Source organism: Ictidomys tridecemlineatus, chromosome 2, assembly GCF_052094955.1.
Source record: "Ictidomys tridecemlineatus isolate mIctTri1 chromosome 2, mIctTri1.hap1, whole genome shotgun sequence".
Taxonomy (NCBI): Eukaryota; Metazoa; Chordata; class Mammalia; order Rodentia; family Sciuridae; genus Ictidomys; species Ictidomys tridecemlineatus.
In genome coordinates this window covers 3,290,356-3,304,900 of record NC_135478.1, presented here as the reverse complement: position 1 = coordinate 3,304,900, position 14,545 = coordinate 3,290,356, and the positions used below count along the sequence as shown (strand labels likewise).

Genomic DNA, 14,545 nt, shown 5'->3' with positions numbered 1-14,545 from the left:
CATTAGCCATCACTCTCCTGTCCCTGTCTGTCCAACCCCCACAACCAGGAGCCCCCATTGACTCTGGAGTCACCTGTTGCAGGTGTTCCATGTGAGTGGGCTCCAGTGGCCTTTCCTGCTAGCCCCCTTCATTTAGCTGCCTTTTTTTTTTTTTAAGGCCCAGCCATATGACACATCAGGACTTCATTCTTTTTTGTGGCTGGTACTGGTTATTTTCAAAAGCACTTAGTTTTAAATATTGAAACTCCAGAACTCTGGTTGTTCTAATTATTGTTCACATTAGATTTTACAGCGATGGGGACAATATGATCTGAGGCTTCTGTGTGATGACTTGTATTTCTTTTCATGGCACTGAGGGTTGAACCCTCGGGTGTAGTCCCACTGAGCTACATCTCCAACTCTTTTTACATCTTATTTTGAGAGACAGTCTTGCTAAGTTGCCTTGAACTTGTGATCGTCTTGCCTCAGCCTTCTGAGTGGCTGGAATTATAGGTGTGTGCAACCACATTTGGTGTTTTCTTATTTATTTTTTAATAAAAATTTGGGGAAGGGGCTGGGGTTGTGGCTCAGTGGTAGAGCGCTTGCCTAGCACGTGTGAGGCACTGCATTTGATCCTCGGCACCACATTAAAAAGAATAAATTTATTGTGTCCATCTACAATTAAAAATGTTTTTTAAAATCATGGGGTGGCATACCAGAGATTGATCCCAGGGGCGCTTAACCACTGAGACACATCCCCACCCTTTTTTTATTTTGAGACAGGGCCTTACTAAGTTGCTGAGGCTGGCTTTGAACTGCCCTTCTCCTACCTTAGCCTCCCAAGCCACTTAGGCATGGGCTACCATACCCAGATTGTTTATTTTTATTTGTGGTGCTGGGGACGGAACTTAGGGCCTATGCATGCTAGACAAGTGCTCCGCCACTGAACTACATCCCCAACTCCTAGAATTGTTTCTGGAAAGGTGCCATGTGAAAATTCTCACAGTTGGGCTTAGACTGTGGCTCAGGTAAAGCACTCGCCTACCATGTGTGAGGCACTGGGTTCTATCCTCAGCCTCATGTAAAAATAAAGATATTGTGTCGGGGCTGGGGATGTGGCTCAAGCGGTAGCGCGCTCGCCTAGTATGCGTGCGGCCCGGGTTCGATCCTCAGCAGCACCACATACCAACAAAGATGTTGTGTCCGCCAAGAACTAAGAAAAAATAAATAAATGTTAAAATTCTCTCTCTCTCTCTCTGTCCCCCTCTCTCTCACTCTCTCTTTAAAAAAAAAAAAAAAAGATATTGTGTCCACCTATAACTAAAAAAATCTCCCAGCCGTACACGCTCCATCCAGATGGTACTAAATTCAGGCAATGAAGGATAGTTGCTTAGAAAGTAAAAATATAATTAGCGTCATGTTTTTATATGATATATAGTATATGTTATGTTTTCTAAGATTTTTTTTTTATGTTTATCTTTAGTTTGTAGATGGACAATGAGTTTATTTATCTATTTACCTTAATGTGGTCCTGAGGATTGAGCCCAGTACCTCACATGTGCTAGGCGAGTGCTCTACCACTGAGCCCCAGCCCCAGCCCTAGTCCTCACTGTATTTCTTTGGCACTTTTTCAAAGAAGGACAACTTCTTCCTAAGACATACTAACCCATGTGTTTTAAGAGGTTAAAGTTTAAGTGAAAATTAACTTTGAAACATTGATGTATCTTTTTGTTCTTGTGTTAGCTTTTCTTTGCTGTGACCAAAATACTGGACACAAACAACTTAGAGGGGAAAAGTTTTATTTTGGCTTAAGGTTTTAAGTCCACTGTCTGCTGGCTCCATTGCCTTGGGCCAGAGGTCAGGCAGAGCATCATGGCAGAGCAAACCTCAACTCATGAGTGGGGGGCGGGGGGCTAGGGACAGGACACAGTCTCCCAGGACAATCCCCCAGTGACTTGCTTCCTCCAGCCATGCCTACATGCCTACTGCCTGCAGTTCCCACCTCTCAGGGTTCCTATACATCACTCAGCCCGAAGACTTGGTCATCCACCCTGGAGGTTAGAGCAACATGGTGCAGTTGGTTCCCAAAGCCTCATCTCTGGTCGTTACCTCATTGGGGACCAGGTCTTCACCACGTTTGGACCTTTCAGACCCTGACTTCAACACTGGATCGTCTTTGAGCTAGGGACACTGAATGGACTGGACTTTGAGAGTCTGTAGCACACAGGTGGCTTCTGACAAGATGTTATTTGTGATCTGAAAGTATGTTTCTGAATATTTGTGAAAATAATAGTTTAAAACTTTTTAATGTAGATACTCATTTAAAACAGATTCAGGGCGTATTAATTCAAATGTCCTTGGCTTCTATCTGGATCTTTGAATCATTAAACCAACTCAACCTTAGTAGAAGTTTAGCTGTTAGTCATTCACACGCTTGTCTGAAAGACTGGTTTAAAGCAGGTCAACTCAAAACTACTTGGAATTAGCATTTTGTCCGCAAAGCTTGGACAGTGGTTACTTCCATGAGTGTAGAGAAAACTTTCATAGCCTTGGCTCTTAAAGGATTAAAGTGCTTCTGGTCTCTTCCCCTTCTTTCTAAATGGAAATTGCCAAGTCCAGAGAGAAGAAACCAGTGGCCCGGGTTCCCGGGCAGAGTTAGACTCAGTAAGCTAGCTCCCTCTGTAGGGTCTGGGCATGAGGTTCCTTACATGACGTGCTGGACCCTGATGGCTGGAAGGTTAAAAGAAGGTCCTTGTGTTTCCACGAAAGGGTCTGATTGGGAGGAATTAGCCAATCATTTCTGATCAGCGTGCAGAGTTGCACCGATTCCAGAACTTCACGTACTTAGTGCGGATGAAACATGAGTCCTCTCCCCTCATTCATCTAAACAGGAAAAATTGTTGAAGACTTGATAGAGGATTTTGAAAGATTAAGATGCAAAGTGAGGGCTGGGGTTGAGGCTCAGCAGTCGAGCACATGCCCAACACAGACAAGGCCCTGGGTTCAATCCTCAACACCACATGAAAGTAAATAAGGACATTGCGTCCAACTACAACTAAAAAGTAAATATTTGGGGGGGATTCCAAATTGGAATGGGCCGGAGTAAGCTTTAGTTTCCCGCCCATGTCCCCATCACTTGCCTTTCAGTTAGTGCAGATCAGCCACTGGGAGTTGGGGTGCTGCCCATCTGCAGCACTGGCCTCTTGCCCCCTCCTGTTTGGGAAGCTTCTGGTATGTGTGCCTCCTCTTTACATCCTTTGTGGATATTTAGGGGCTTAGAAATTAGAAGCGATTACCAAACATATTGAAAGCATGTATTTCAGAAGGAGAGACTGTGCTTACTTATGATGGGAGGCAGGACAACTGAGTGTGGGTTCTGAGCCTTGGAGCTGAGCCAGATTCTCATGTCACTTGTGGATATTGAAGCCAGGGAGCCTGCTGCGAGTGTTAAGAAGCTCCCAGGCCCAGCCATGAGAGCAGGGCATGGGCTGCTGCGAGTGTGTAGCGTGCAGATCCTGCAGGGTGGAACTTCAATCAGAGAGGTAGGTTTCCTTGTTTATTTATTTTTAGAACTAGAGAGAGTACTTGTAGATAACCTGGAACACATAAGTATACTTATATGCTTATAGGAAGCATACTCACCTGCACTCTGAGGCACGAGGTCTCGAACATGTAACAGCGCTTCACCTTCCCAGGTGGTGGGGCTTTGGGTTTGGTACCCCTGTGTTTTACAGGTGCAGCCACATGTCCAGCCTGCAAGTGTACAGACATTTTAATAGAAGTTGATGTCTTTGTTTTGAAGAAAGTACAGAGGACAGGGGGTTTTCCAAAAATAAAAAGGAACATAAAAAGTTGTGATCAGTAATCAGAAAACTGCAGCCTAAACCAGTGTAAGGGCTGGGGCTGGGGCTGGGGCTGGGGCTGGGGGCTGAGGATCTCTACAGACCAACAAACCACTATACTGGACTGTTACTTTGCCGGTCCTCCCTACCCGCCACCTACAGGAGGTCACCTGTTTTGTCACTTTGCAGCTCAGCAGCAATTATTTTCTGTAAGGTAAAGATGCAGAGGCTGTCAAGTATTCTTTTTTTTTTTTAAGAGAGAATTTTTTAATATTTTTTAATTTTCGGTGGATGCAATATTTTTGTATGCGGTGCTGAGGATTGAACCCGGGCCGCACGCATGCCAGGCGAGCGCGCTACCTCTCGAGCCACATCCTCAGCCCTGTCAAGTATTCGTTGAGAGTGTGTTTTCAAGGTCATGAGGCCCTGTCAGGCTTTTCTACCTCAGCACTGTTGACAGGTAAGATGACTCTGTGACAGGGCTGTGTCCTGAGCATGGCATGCTGTTGAACAGCATTGGCACTACCCACTAGGTGCTGGTAGCATCCTCCAGTTGTGACAACCAGGAATATCTCGGGCATGCCAGATCGCCCCAAACACTAGAACCTCTAGGTGTCATTTATGAGTAAAAATGCACCCTAACTTGCTTTCCCTGGGTACCTGGGCCACACCCACTTTTGAGACGGAGTGCACGCGTGCGTGTGCATTTTCATCAGGTGTGTTTGCGTGCTGCACACGGACACCGTGCACAGTTTTCAGAACTGGAGCCGTGTGCAGCCCAGGGAGCTTGTCCTCCTCTCAAGTCTTGAAGTTTCCTCCTCTCCCGCCGGGCCCGGCGTCCCTACCCCGGCAGTGCCACCGTGACTGTGAAATTCTTCAGCCTTCAGATGACCCAGGGTGGCTCTTGACTTTAGGGCAACCTTTGCCTTTTTTCCTTACAGAAAATAATTGTTGCTGAGCTGAAAAGTGACAAAACAGGTGACCTGCTTGCAGTGGGTGGCGGGTAGGGAGGTCCAGCAAGTTGACAGTCCAGCAAGTTGACAGTCCAGCGTGGTAGTTTGTTGCTGTGTGGTTGGTTTGGCCCCTGTGTGCTCAGAAAGGAACCCTAAAAGTTGGTGTCCTGTTCCTTCATGGGGTAGGGCTGCCCCGCCCCTTACCCTGGCTTAGGATGCAGTTCTCTGATGACTAGAGGGCATCATAGTTTCTTTTATTTATTTATTTATTTGTTTTTTAACCCTTGTCTTCTGCGGTTTCTTATTTTAGGGAAGGAAGGTGATTAGAGTGCTTTTGAAGTGCTTTGAACCTTATAGTTACTTTGTGAAAAATGTCAATACCTAGAGAGGTTACTGACACCTTGGCTGTTCCCGTGAGAGCTGGTGGCTTGCTTAGAACATCGGTGGAGACAAAATTACATGATGGAAAAAGACACTTTTCGTTTCCTTTGTAACCCAGTCTAGCCACAGACTGCAGTCTGTCCTGTGTGAGTTTCTGAGTCCAGCACCTGCGCGCTAGCTGACTGGGCTGTTATTCTGTGTTCAGGACAAAAGGTGGAGGAGGAGGGCACAGAGGACAACGGCCTGGAAGAAGACTCCAGGGACGGGCAGGTACATGGCGATGAAGGGGAGGTGGCCGCAGCAGCCCTGCGCGCTCTGCTCAGCCTTGCTCATGCCCGTCCTCTCCTCTCAGGAGGACGTGGAAGCAGGTTTGGAGAGTTTGCAGGACACGGGCGTGGTGGACATGCGCCTTCTGGACGGCGCTGAGGCTCAGAGCAGTGGCGCTGCAGACTTTGGGGAGGACAGCGCCCCCGACGGCATTCTCGCCTCCTTCTGCCGCAGTAAAGAGTACGTGGCTGCGCGGCTGGGACAGCTTCCAGCTCAGCTCACGGAACACGCTGTAGGTAACTTGGAGACGCGGGTGCGTGCGAGCAGCCCCAGGCACCCAGCAGTCGGGCTGGTGGTGTGGGGGAGCCTGGGCTCATCCCTTGGGCTCCTGGCGGGGGCCCAGCCCTGGTAGCAATTACCTCCATTTAAGCACCGCGCGGGTCAGGAGTTAAACAGTAGATGGCTTTGAAGTGGAGCATGGTGAGTATCGGAGAGTATTTGGCGGAGAGACCCTTTCTCCGCGTGTTGTGATGTTGTGAGCCATCAAACAGACGGCTGACGCAGTTAGTGAGAGTCTTTTCCTTTTAAGAAGGTTATATATGTGTGTTTAACGTGGAGCGTGAACACAGAGGTAACAAATGGTCACTCACCCGCCATCCAGGCCCTCCTACTGTTGGGGAGGTGCTCGGAATGACAGACCAGACACGCTTGTGGCTCACGCCACCCTAGCACTGAGTGTCATTTTAACCTGACTGTGACACGTGCCCAGCCATTGTAGTTGGTTATTTTATTTTAAGGCATTTTAGCTTTCACCTTTGGGGGAAAAAAGGCCCTTATAGGACTGAATCTTAACCCTGATGTTGGAAGTTGTGAGCTCCAGACTCGAATCCACTCGTCCGGGGAGTGGCGTGGAGCAGCTGGCTTGCCCTCTTTTCTTCGAACCCTGCTGCAGTGCCATTTCTGCCATTTCCAGGGTGTGCTTGCTTTCTCATTTCCTGCTTCTTCAAGGCATCTAGGTCCTAGGTTCTGATTTAGAAAAAGGAGGGATCACTGTACTTTACATAAAAGCTTGAAGGCCCGCGTGTAGCTCAGTGGCAGACTGCTTGCCTAGCATGCACAAGGTCCTGGGTTCTATCTCTGGCACTGCTTAAAAAAAAATCCTACAAAAAAGTGCCTACTTATTGCTATCAAGTGAAATTGGAGGAGTTTCCGATTTTAAATTGTGGCTCATGTTTTGATTTCTACTTTGGAAAAGTTGGGCTTGGGTAGTGGAAGTAAACCACCGGTGCTTAGAACCTGCCCTGGAAGTTGGTTTCCTGTTCTTCAGCCAGCAGACAGCACACCCACCACCTGTGAGCCACTGTGAGACACAGGTGTGGTGCAGTGCAGGGACAGAGGGAGGGGAAAAGTGAGTGATCTCACAGTGGATCTGCATGTGGCCACAGGCACTTGAAGGACAGGGACACAAGTGGCTAGAAAGTGGCAAATTGCAGGCCTTAGCATTCACAGCTCTGGTGCCCACAAAGTAACGCTCTATCTCCTTTTTCAGGTGGATGGGGAAGGCTTCGAGAGCACTTTGGAAGCTTCATCATTGGACTTCAAAGTGATTCCGGTAAGATATCATCTGAGGCTGCGATTTTGGAAACATTGATGAACAGCAGTTGGTTTTTCCTCAGTGACAGAAAGTGCGTGTGGGAGAAGGGTGTGGACTGAGTGTTGACGCTGAGCCCGGGCTGGGGGTACTTGGTAGAATGGATGCAGTCTCAGAGTTTGGAATGATGGGCTCTTACAGAACCCACAGGGATGTGACCAGGAGCAAGTGCTGCGAGGAAGCAGTTGGTTGGTATGAACGTGCCTCCAAGTTTCTCAGGAGTCCTGTCTGAATCCAGGCCTGGAGTTAGCACAGGGGATAAGAAATGGGAGCAAGGTGTGGGCAGTGGCTAAGAAGGCAGGTGGGAGTACAGAAGCAGGGCTCAGCTGTCCTAGCCAGGGAGGGTGTGATTGCTTCCTGGAGGGATAGTCGGGAGGTTTGCAGCAGGGAAGAGAGAGGTCTGGTCTGTTAAAGATAAAAACTTCTGGTTACAAATAACAGCTGGCCCTGGGGAGATGGTTTTTCAACCCCAATCCGTTGTGAGGTGCAGCAATAGGCTGTAGAACCTCTGCTTTGACCCAGGAGCCCCTGCCAACTATGGTGCCTTGATCATCTCGGGGACAGAGTATGGTGGCCAGATTTGGGAGTAAACGGGGCAGGCTGGAGTTGCCACTGCCATCCCACTGGTCCCAGAGGAAGTGGCCGTGTGAGAGTGTGGTGGCTGTGGTGCTGTAGGATGGGGTGTTTGGAGAGTCTGGAAACAGGCCTTTCCTTACCGGAGTCTGAAGCCGAGTCTGCGGGGAATGTGCCCATGCAGCTTTTAGAGTGACTGTGAATCTGCTTTTTCTTTTCTTGTCTTTCTTAAATAGGATATTGAAGAACCTCTCTTGGAGCCAGGTACTGATAAGAGAAACACGACAGTATGGTTTGGAATTGTTCACGCTACTCTTATTTAAAGCGGTGTAAATCTTAAGCTGTGTTATGGTCTTGTAAATTACCCTAGTGGTGGACAATCCAGATCGTACGAGGATCAGAGATTGGAAACCCGTACGTATCACCAGATCTGTAGAGTGCTGTTCTGGCTTCTTGAGGTCAGACATTTTGGTTGAGCTGTAGTGATGATTTTCATCTCTGTCCACATGGAGTGGCATTTAAGTAATTCCCCCTGGGTTTCTTCCATGTGTTTCTACACATGAAACAGATCTTGTGATATTTTGCTGCGGTCGATTTGGTGAACGCAGTAAGGCAGGCTAACGCTGGTGTCAGGGCTCGGTAACCCGAGAAGTAACTGGACTCCAGAAGAGGAGGCAGAGTTTCTTCAAGAAAATTCCAACGTCGCATTCCCCTTCTGGACTGTGTTTATCTCCTGCCGACGGAAGAGATTCTAGTTTTCACATTGAACTGTTTTGTTAACCGAAAATCAAAGAAGTTTGGAAATTAAACTGTTCAGTGCACGGTGATTGCATTTGATTCGGCACCGGGACATTGGAAGATAAGTTGGAAGACCCAGATCTCACAAAACTTGGAAGTCGGTCTTGAAACAGCCAGTGGTTGTAGGTGTTTAAATCTGGGGCTTTTCTCTCCCCTGTAGCGTAGAGGCTTACCTAGTAGGCGACGCGCAGGTAGTGTAACCAGTGTAACTGTGTGTACCCGCGGGTTTTCCAATCTCTGTGTAGCTAGCAGTTCTCTTCGTGTTAGTGTGGCAGCCGTGCCAGTTCCACATTGTGATTGCTTTATTTCCCTGGTAATTAAACCTTGTGCCATTCTATTCCTGTTAAATCCGTAGAAAATGAGAAAATACTCGACATTTTGGGGGAAACTTGTAAATCTGAGCCAGTAAAAGAAGAAGGTTCCGAGCTGGAGCAGCCATTTGCACAGGATACAAGTAGCGTGGGGCCAGACAGAAAGCTTGCGGAGGAAGAGGACCTTTTTGGCAGCGCCCACCCGGAAGAGGAGGAGGAGGAAGAGCAGGAGGAGGAGGAGGAGGAGGAGGGAGATTTAGATTTGGCCAGCGAGTCAACACGCGCTCAGTGGAGCGAGGCAGACACCCTGTTAGCGGTAGTGAAAAGGGAGCCCGTGGAGCAGACAGGCGAAGGCGCGAGGACGGACTGTGAGCCTGTAGGGCTAGAGAAGCCAGTTGAGCAGAGTAGCGCGGGCTCCGAGCTCGCGGAGGCCTCTAGCCAGGAGGCCGCGGAAGCGCCCACGGAAGCTCCGAGCCCAGAGCCCAGAGATAGCAAAGAAGACGTGAAGAAGTTTGATTTTGAAGCTTGTAATGAAGTCCCTCCGGCTCCTAAAGAGTCCTCAACCAGTGAGGGCGCTGATCAGAAAATGAGGTTTGTTGTTTCTCAGTTTTAGACCAGACGCTATCTCCTTTTCATTGGTCATTTAATGACACACATAAGCTGTTTTTTCTGCAATTGGCCAGCCAGACTGCTGAAATTGTAGCTTACCTCCCAACAGTGTTTATTTCTCTGTGTATTATTAATGGGTGATTCCATTCCTTTATTTATTATCAACCTACCATGGTTGTGTTTTTAAGTTGTTAATTGTTATCTTCAGCTTAATTGAATTGACATTGACTTTTACGAATCTGACATTGTATTTTTGGGGTCAGATTTTCCAAAATAAGCTTACAAAGGTGTCTTAAAATTTTATTTCAGACTAATTTTCTGGTAGGTATTCAGTTTTAGCACATATCATACCTTTAATTTAGTTCTCTTTCGTTTTTTTCCTGTATGAGTAACATTAACTTTTGTCTCTAGCTCTTTTAAGGAAGAAAAAGATATAAAGCCAGTCATTAAAGATGAAAAAGGTAGGAGTTCCCAGTCGCGGGGGGCGAGGACTAGCTGGTGTTGGGGGAGGGGCCGCGCAGCCCTGGCATCTGGCCCTGGTGTCCAGGCCATCATGTTGGGCTGCCACAGTTAGCCGCTGATGGTTTCTAGGGATGAGTTGGGTGGTTGGGAGCGCTGTGCTCTGTGTGGGTCGTGGTTTTCATCTATGGATAGTCGATTCGCGTTCCAAGATGGGGACGCTTCAACCTGTTGAGTAATAGTGAGGCGACCCTCTCAGACACTGCAGTCTTGATTGACAACCAGTTGTCCAAAGAGGATTCCACCATGAGAGATGGCTCTGCTCTTATGCCTCAGACTCTCACCTTCTGCTGGCAGAATTTCCCTGTCTGCCTTGTGGGTTGGTGACCCTGCGCTGCCATAGGCAGAGGCACTGGCGCCAGGCACAGTGAGGGTGCTAGAAGGGGCTGCAGTTCTCCGGGCGCGGCACTTCCCGGTGTGCCTGGAGGTGAGTGCCATGACCTCCCTCTCCCGCAGGCCGTGTGGGCAGCAGTTCTGGAAGGAATCTGTGGGTCAGCGGGCTGTCCTCCACCACCCGTGCCACTGACCTGAAGAACCTCTTCAGCAAATACGGGAAGGTATGTGCAGCCTAAAAAATTTTGGGATAAAAAAGGAGCTAGAGAGCTTGTTGCTTGCTGTTGGTTTCATTGATTCTCATTTCTGGTCTTAAATGTCCAAAAGGGGGAGACCCACCAAGCTCCCAGTAGTGTGCCCTAGTTTCTGGTTCAGGGTTATCAGGATCCCTTGGGAAGCAAGGCAGAAGGCTCCGGTCTTACCCCTGCTTGGGACCGTGTGTAGGTAGCCATTACTTAAGACCCTCTGTCTTTGTGACTTGTCATAAACACAGACTCTTCTGGCCTGTGCAAACTTAAGCAGTGTGCTGGTATTTTCCTTAAGTTTTCCTTAATGGTAAGTGTGTGTTCGGCCTATCTTCTGGCATTTTATGTGTGGTTTAAAGATCAATCACTAGCAGGGCACAGTGCTGTACACCTGTAGTCCAGCAGCATGGGAGGCCAAGAGAGCAGGATCCCAAGTTCAAGGCTCACCTTCAGCAACTTAGCAAGACCCTATCTCAAGAAATAAAAGGTGGGGGGGTGTGGCTCAGTGGTTAGGCTCCCTGCATTCAATCCCTGGTACCAAAAAACAAATCACTAAAGTGCTGTTGGAATACACAGGAGAGAAAGTACATAGTTCAGAAGCCCCCCCAGGCCCTGAAGGGCAATTAGAAATGACTGCGCTGTCCTGCAGTTAATGCCTGAAACAGCCTCATGCCAACCCCAGGACCACCCTGGCCCCCGAGGGAGAGGGGAGGTTCAGGACCTCGTGGTGTGAAAGGTGCAGGATTTCAGGCAGAAAAATTTTATAGGTTTCTAGCATGGCCTCATCCTGAGTCTGTCGCTGATCTTGTCACTGCTTAGCCATCCAGGGAGCAGTAGGCAGTCGGTACCCGAGAAAGCGTCCATCATGTCGAGCTTTTCTGAACAGCCGGCTTGGGTAGCTCTTGCGGCCGCTGGCATCGCAGTAGGTACTGCTGGAAATCCCAGGTGCACGGGCTCAGGGTGCCTCAGGGAGGCTCCTCGCACCCCAGCGAGGCCTTGTGTCCACCTGGGAGGTAACTCTTCAGCTGGGGTTGGAGTGACTGATGGCCCTGCCCCAGGAACTTGGCTCTGGCCAGAAGCTCAAGGTGGGGGACAAGGTGAAGTGGTCTGAGGAGCTGGAGACCGGGGCATGGGTGAGGAATGAGGACACCAGAGCTTATCGTGGTGTCTCCTCCCATCTGGGTCTCATCTGTCCTCGGAGGTGGTGCCCTTGTGAGGACGTTCAGAGTGACAAAGTAAAGGACCCTCTTGGCTCAGCTCCCTGGTGCTGGGGGCTGGGAAGCTGTGAGGCCCCGTCTCTGACTGGAGGGCTGACTGCAGAGCCCAGGCACGAGGGCCCTGCGGTGTATCTCCCTGGGGACCCCAGAGGTCAGGAGGAAAAATGCCTCTCCCAGGCTGACCCTCTGGACCAGTGGTGGGCCTGAGGCCAGGACTGCCGGGTCCACGGCTCTTTCCACCTCCTGAGTCCGTGGCGTCACCAGTCACTGCTACGCTGTTTCCCTTCGCGCAGTTCCTTTCTCCTGTTGGTCTGCCTTCTTGTGTACCACATCTTTGTGCGACTTTTGGTTTGTGGTCTATAACTTTTGCTGTGTTTGCTATTCCTCTGTGGGGGCCGAACCCAAGGGTGTGCTCCCACTGAGCCACATCCAGCCATTATATTGCATTTTGAGACAAGGTCTCATTAAGTTGCTGAGGCTGGCCTTGAATTTGCAATCCTCCTTCCTCAGCCTCCTGAACTGCTGGGATTACAGGCCTATGCCACCATTCCCAACTGTTATGTTGTTGTTTAGGGATTATAGCACACACTTTTAAGAACCCCCGCACTGGGCTGGGGTTGTGGCTCAGCGGTAGAGCGCCCGCCTAGCATGGGCCAAGCCCTGGGTTTGATCCCCAGCACCACATAAAAATGAATAAATAAAGTTATTTTTTAAAAAAGAAGAACTCATGCACTACGTTACTGGGGGGTTTTTTTTTTGTTGTTGTTTTTTTGTGTTTTTTTTGCCTTGCCTTTTTTTCTGTAGTTACCTTTTTTTTTTTTTTTTTTTAACTTGGAGCTTTCTACTTTCGCAAAGTAGCTGTATTCATGCCGACAAACTCATCTGCATAGAAATCCATTTCAGGTTAAGATCTTCCCCCTTTACCCTCCTGTCCTCTCTCCCCGCTCCCATTCTTCCTTCTGGGCTCCACCTGACTTCCTTTCGCTCCTGATAAGGTATCTTTGACTCTGGATCCTATCCTTCCTCCCTCTTTATCTTACTCTACCTTACACATAATGAGAGGAAACATTAGACCTTTGAGGGCTGGGGATGCAGATCTGTTGGTAGAGGGCTTGCCTCACATGCATAAGGCTCTGGGTTCAATCCCCAGCACCACAAAAAAACACACAAACTAGCATCAGACCTTTGAGTTTCTGAGTTTGGCTTATTTCACTTAACACGACATTCTTCATTTTCAATCCATTTACCAGAAAATGCCATAATTTTGTGATTTTTTTTTTTTAATGGCTTAGTAGAATTCCATTGTAGATATACACCACAATTTCTTAATCCATTCATCTGCTGGTGGGCATCTGGGTTGATTCCATGATCTAGCTGTCGTGAATTGTGCTCTATAAACCTTGAGGTGGCTGGATCGCTGTAGCATGCTGCTTTGGGATCTTTGGAAAAATTCCAAGGAGTGAGTGGGATAGCTGACAATTTGTCAACCATTTGTGTTTCCTCCTTTTGACAAGTTTCTGTTTGTTTCTTTTGTCCATTTATTTATTGGGTTGGTGTTTTGTGGGGTTTTTGGTTTTGACTTGGTGCTAAGTTTCTTGAGTTATTTCTATATTCTGGATACTAATTCCCTATTGGAGGAGTAGCTGGCCAAGATTTTTCTCCCATTTTGCAGCTATCTCCACGTCCTAACCCTTTCCTTTGCTAGGCAGAAGTGTTTGTTTTGTTTTGTCTTGTTGGTCCTGGGGGTCAGACCCAGGGCCTTGTGCATGCAAGGCAAGCACTCTACCAGCTGAGCAACAGCCCCAGCCCCTATATAGAAGCTTTTTAGTTGTTTGGCACCCCATTTATTAATTCATGATTTATTAAATGTGCTTTGGGGTCTCGTTTAGGAAGTTGGTTCCTGCACCTGTGTGGTGGAGTAGCACCTGTAAAATTTGTGGTCTAATTCCTGTCTTTTATCCATTGTGAAGGGTGAAAAAGAGGAGTCTAATTTCATTTTTCTACACAAAGCTAACCAGTTTCATAGCACCATTTATTAAAAGGGCTACTATCTTAAAGATACCTTTTTGGAACATTTGTTACCTATCAGATGCCTCTAGGTTCGAGGATTTATTCTTGTGTCTTCTGTGCCGTTGGTCTCCCGTGACACCGCTCTGCAGTATAACTTTAGGTCAGGTATTGTAAGTCTCCTGCTTCACTTTTCTTGGGTCTGGCTACCCTGTGTCTCCCATAATTCTTACAAATGAATTTAAGAATTGTTTTCCCTGAATCTCTGAAGAATGTCATTGGTGGTTTGATGGGGATAGCATTTTATCTGTATGGCGCTTTTGGTAATGTGGCCATTGTAACATTGTGGTTTTTTGATTTCTTCTACGGCTGAATCCCTGTTAAGTGTAGGAAAGCCGTGGATTTATGGGTATTGGTCTTCTACTTTGCTGAACTACTTTATAAGCTCTAGAAGTCTTCTGGGGCAGTTTCTTGGGTCTTTTAGGTATGGGATCTTACTGTTGGCAAACAGGGATAGTTTGACTTCCTGTTTGTACCCTTTTATTGTCTGATCACTCTGGCTGTTGCTTTGAGGACTGCATTGAATAGGAGTTATGAGAGTGGACAGCCCCCGTCTTGGTCCTGGTTTTAGATGACATTTTTGGAGTTGTAGTAGGAGAATACAATACCTTTGTTTATGTATTTATTTATTTTTTAATTTTTTTGATTATTTTTTTAATATTTATTTTTTAGTTTTTTTTTTAAGTGGATACAATATTTTTATGTGGTGCTGAGGGTGGAGCCCAGTGCCTCGTGTGCTAGACAAGCGCTCTGCCACTGAGCTGCAACCCCAGCCCCATAAATGGCCTTGGTGATGTAGA

The 14,545-nt window shown here is 47.8% G+C and overlaps 1 protein-coding gene across 4 annotated transcripts in view; it reads left to right on the top strand.

Moving 5' to 3' along the window:
* The window catches only part of Safb2 (scaffold attachment factor B2), a 33,142-nt gene that overhangs the window by 2,115 nt on the left and 16,482 nt on the right, over positions 1-14,545 (top strand). For all 4 annotated transcript variants that reach the window (XM_078034174.1, XM_078034179.1, XM_078034175.1 and 1 more), the window contains exons 3-9: positions 5,361-5,425; positions 5,508-5,714; positions 6,972-7,034; positions 7,883-7,910; positions 8,800-9,346; positions 9,776-9,825; positions 10,340-10,440. In XM_078034174.1, the coding sequence (XP_077890300.1) occupies positions 5,361-5,425; positions 5,508-5,714; positions 6,972-7,034; positions 7,883-7,910; positions 8,800-9,346; positions 9,776-9,825; positions 10,340-10,440 (1,061 nt within the window). The remainder of the gene's footprint in view (positions 1-5,360; positions 5,426-5,507; positions 5,715-6,971; positions 7,035-7,882; positions 7,911-8,799; positions 9,347-9,775; positions 9,826-10,339; positions 10,441-14,545) is intronic.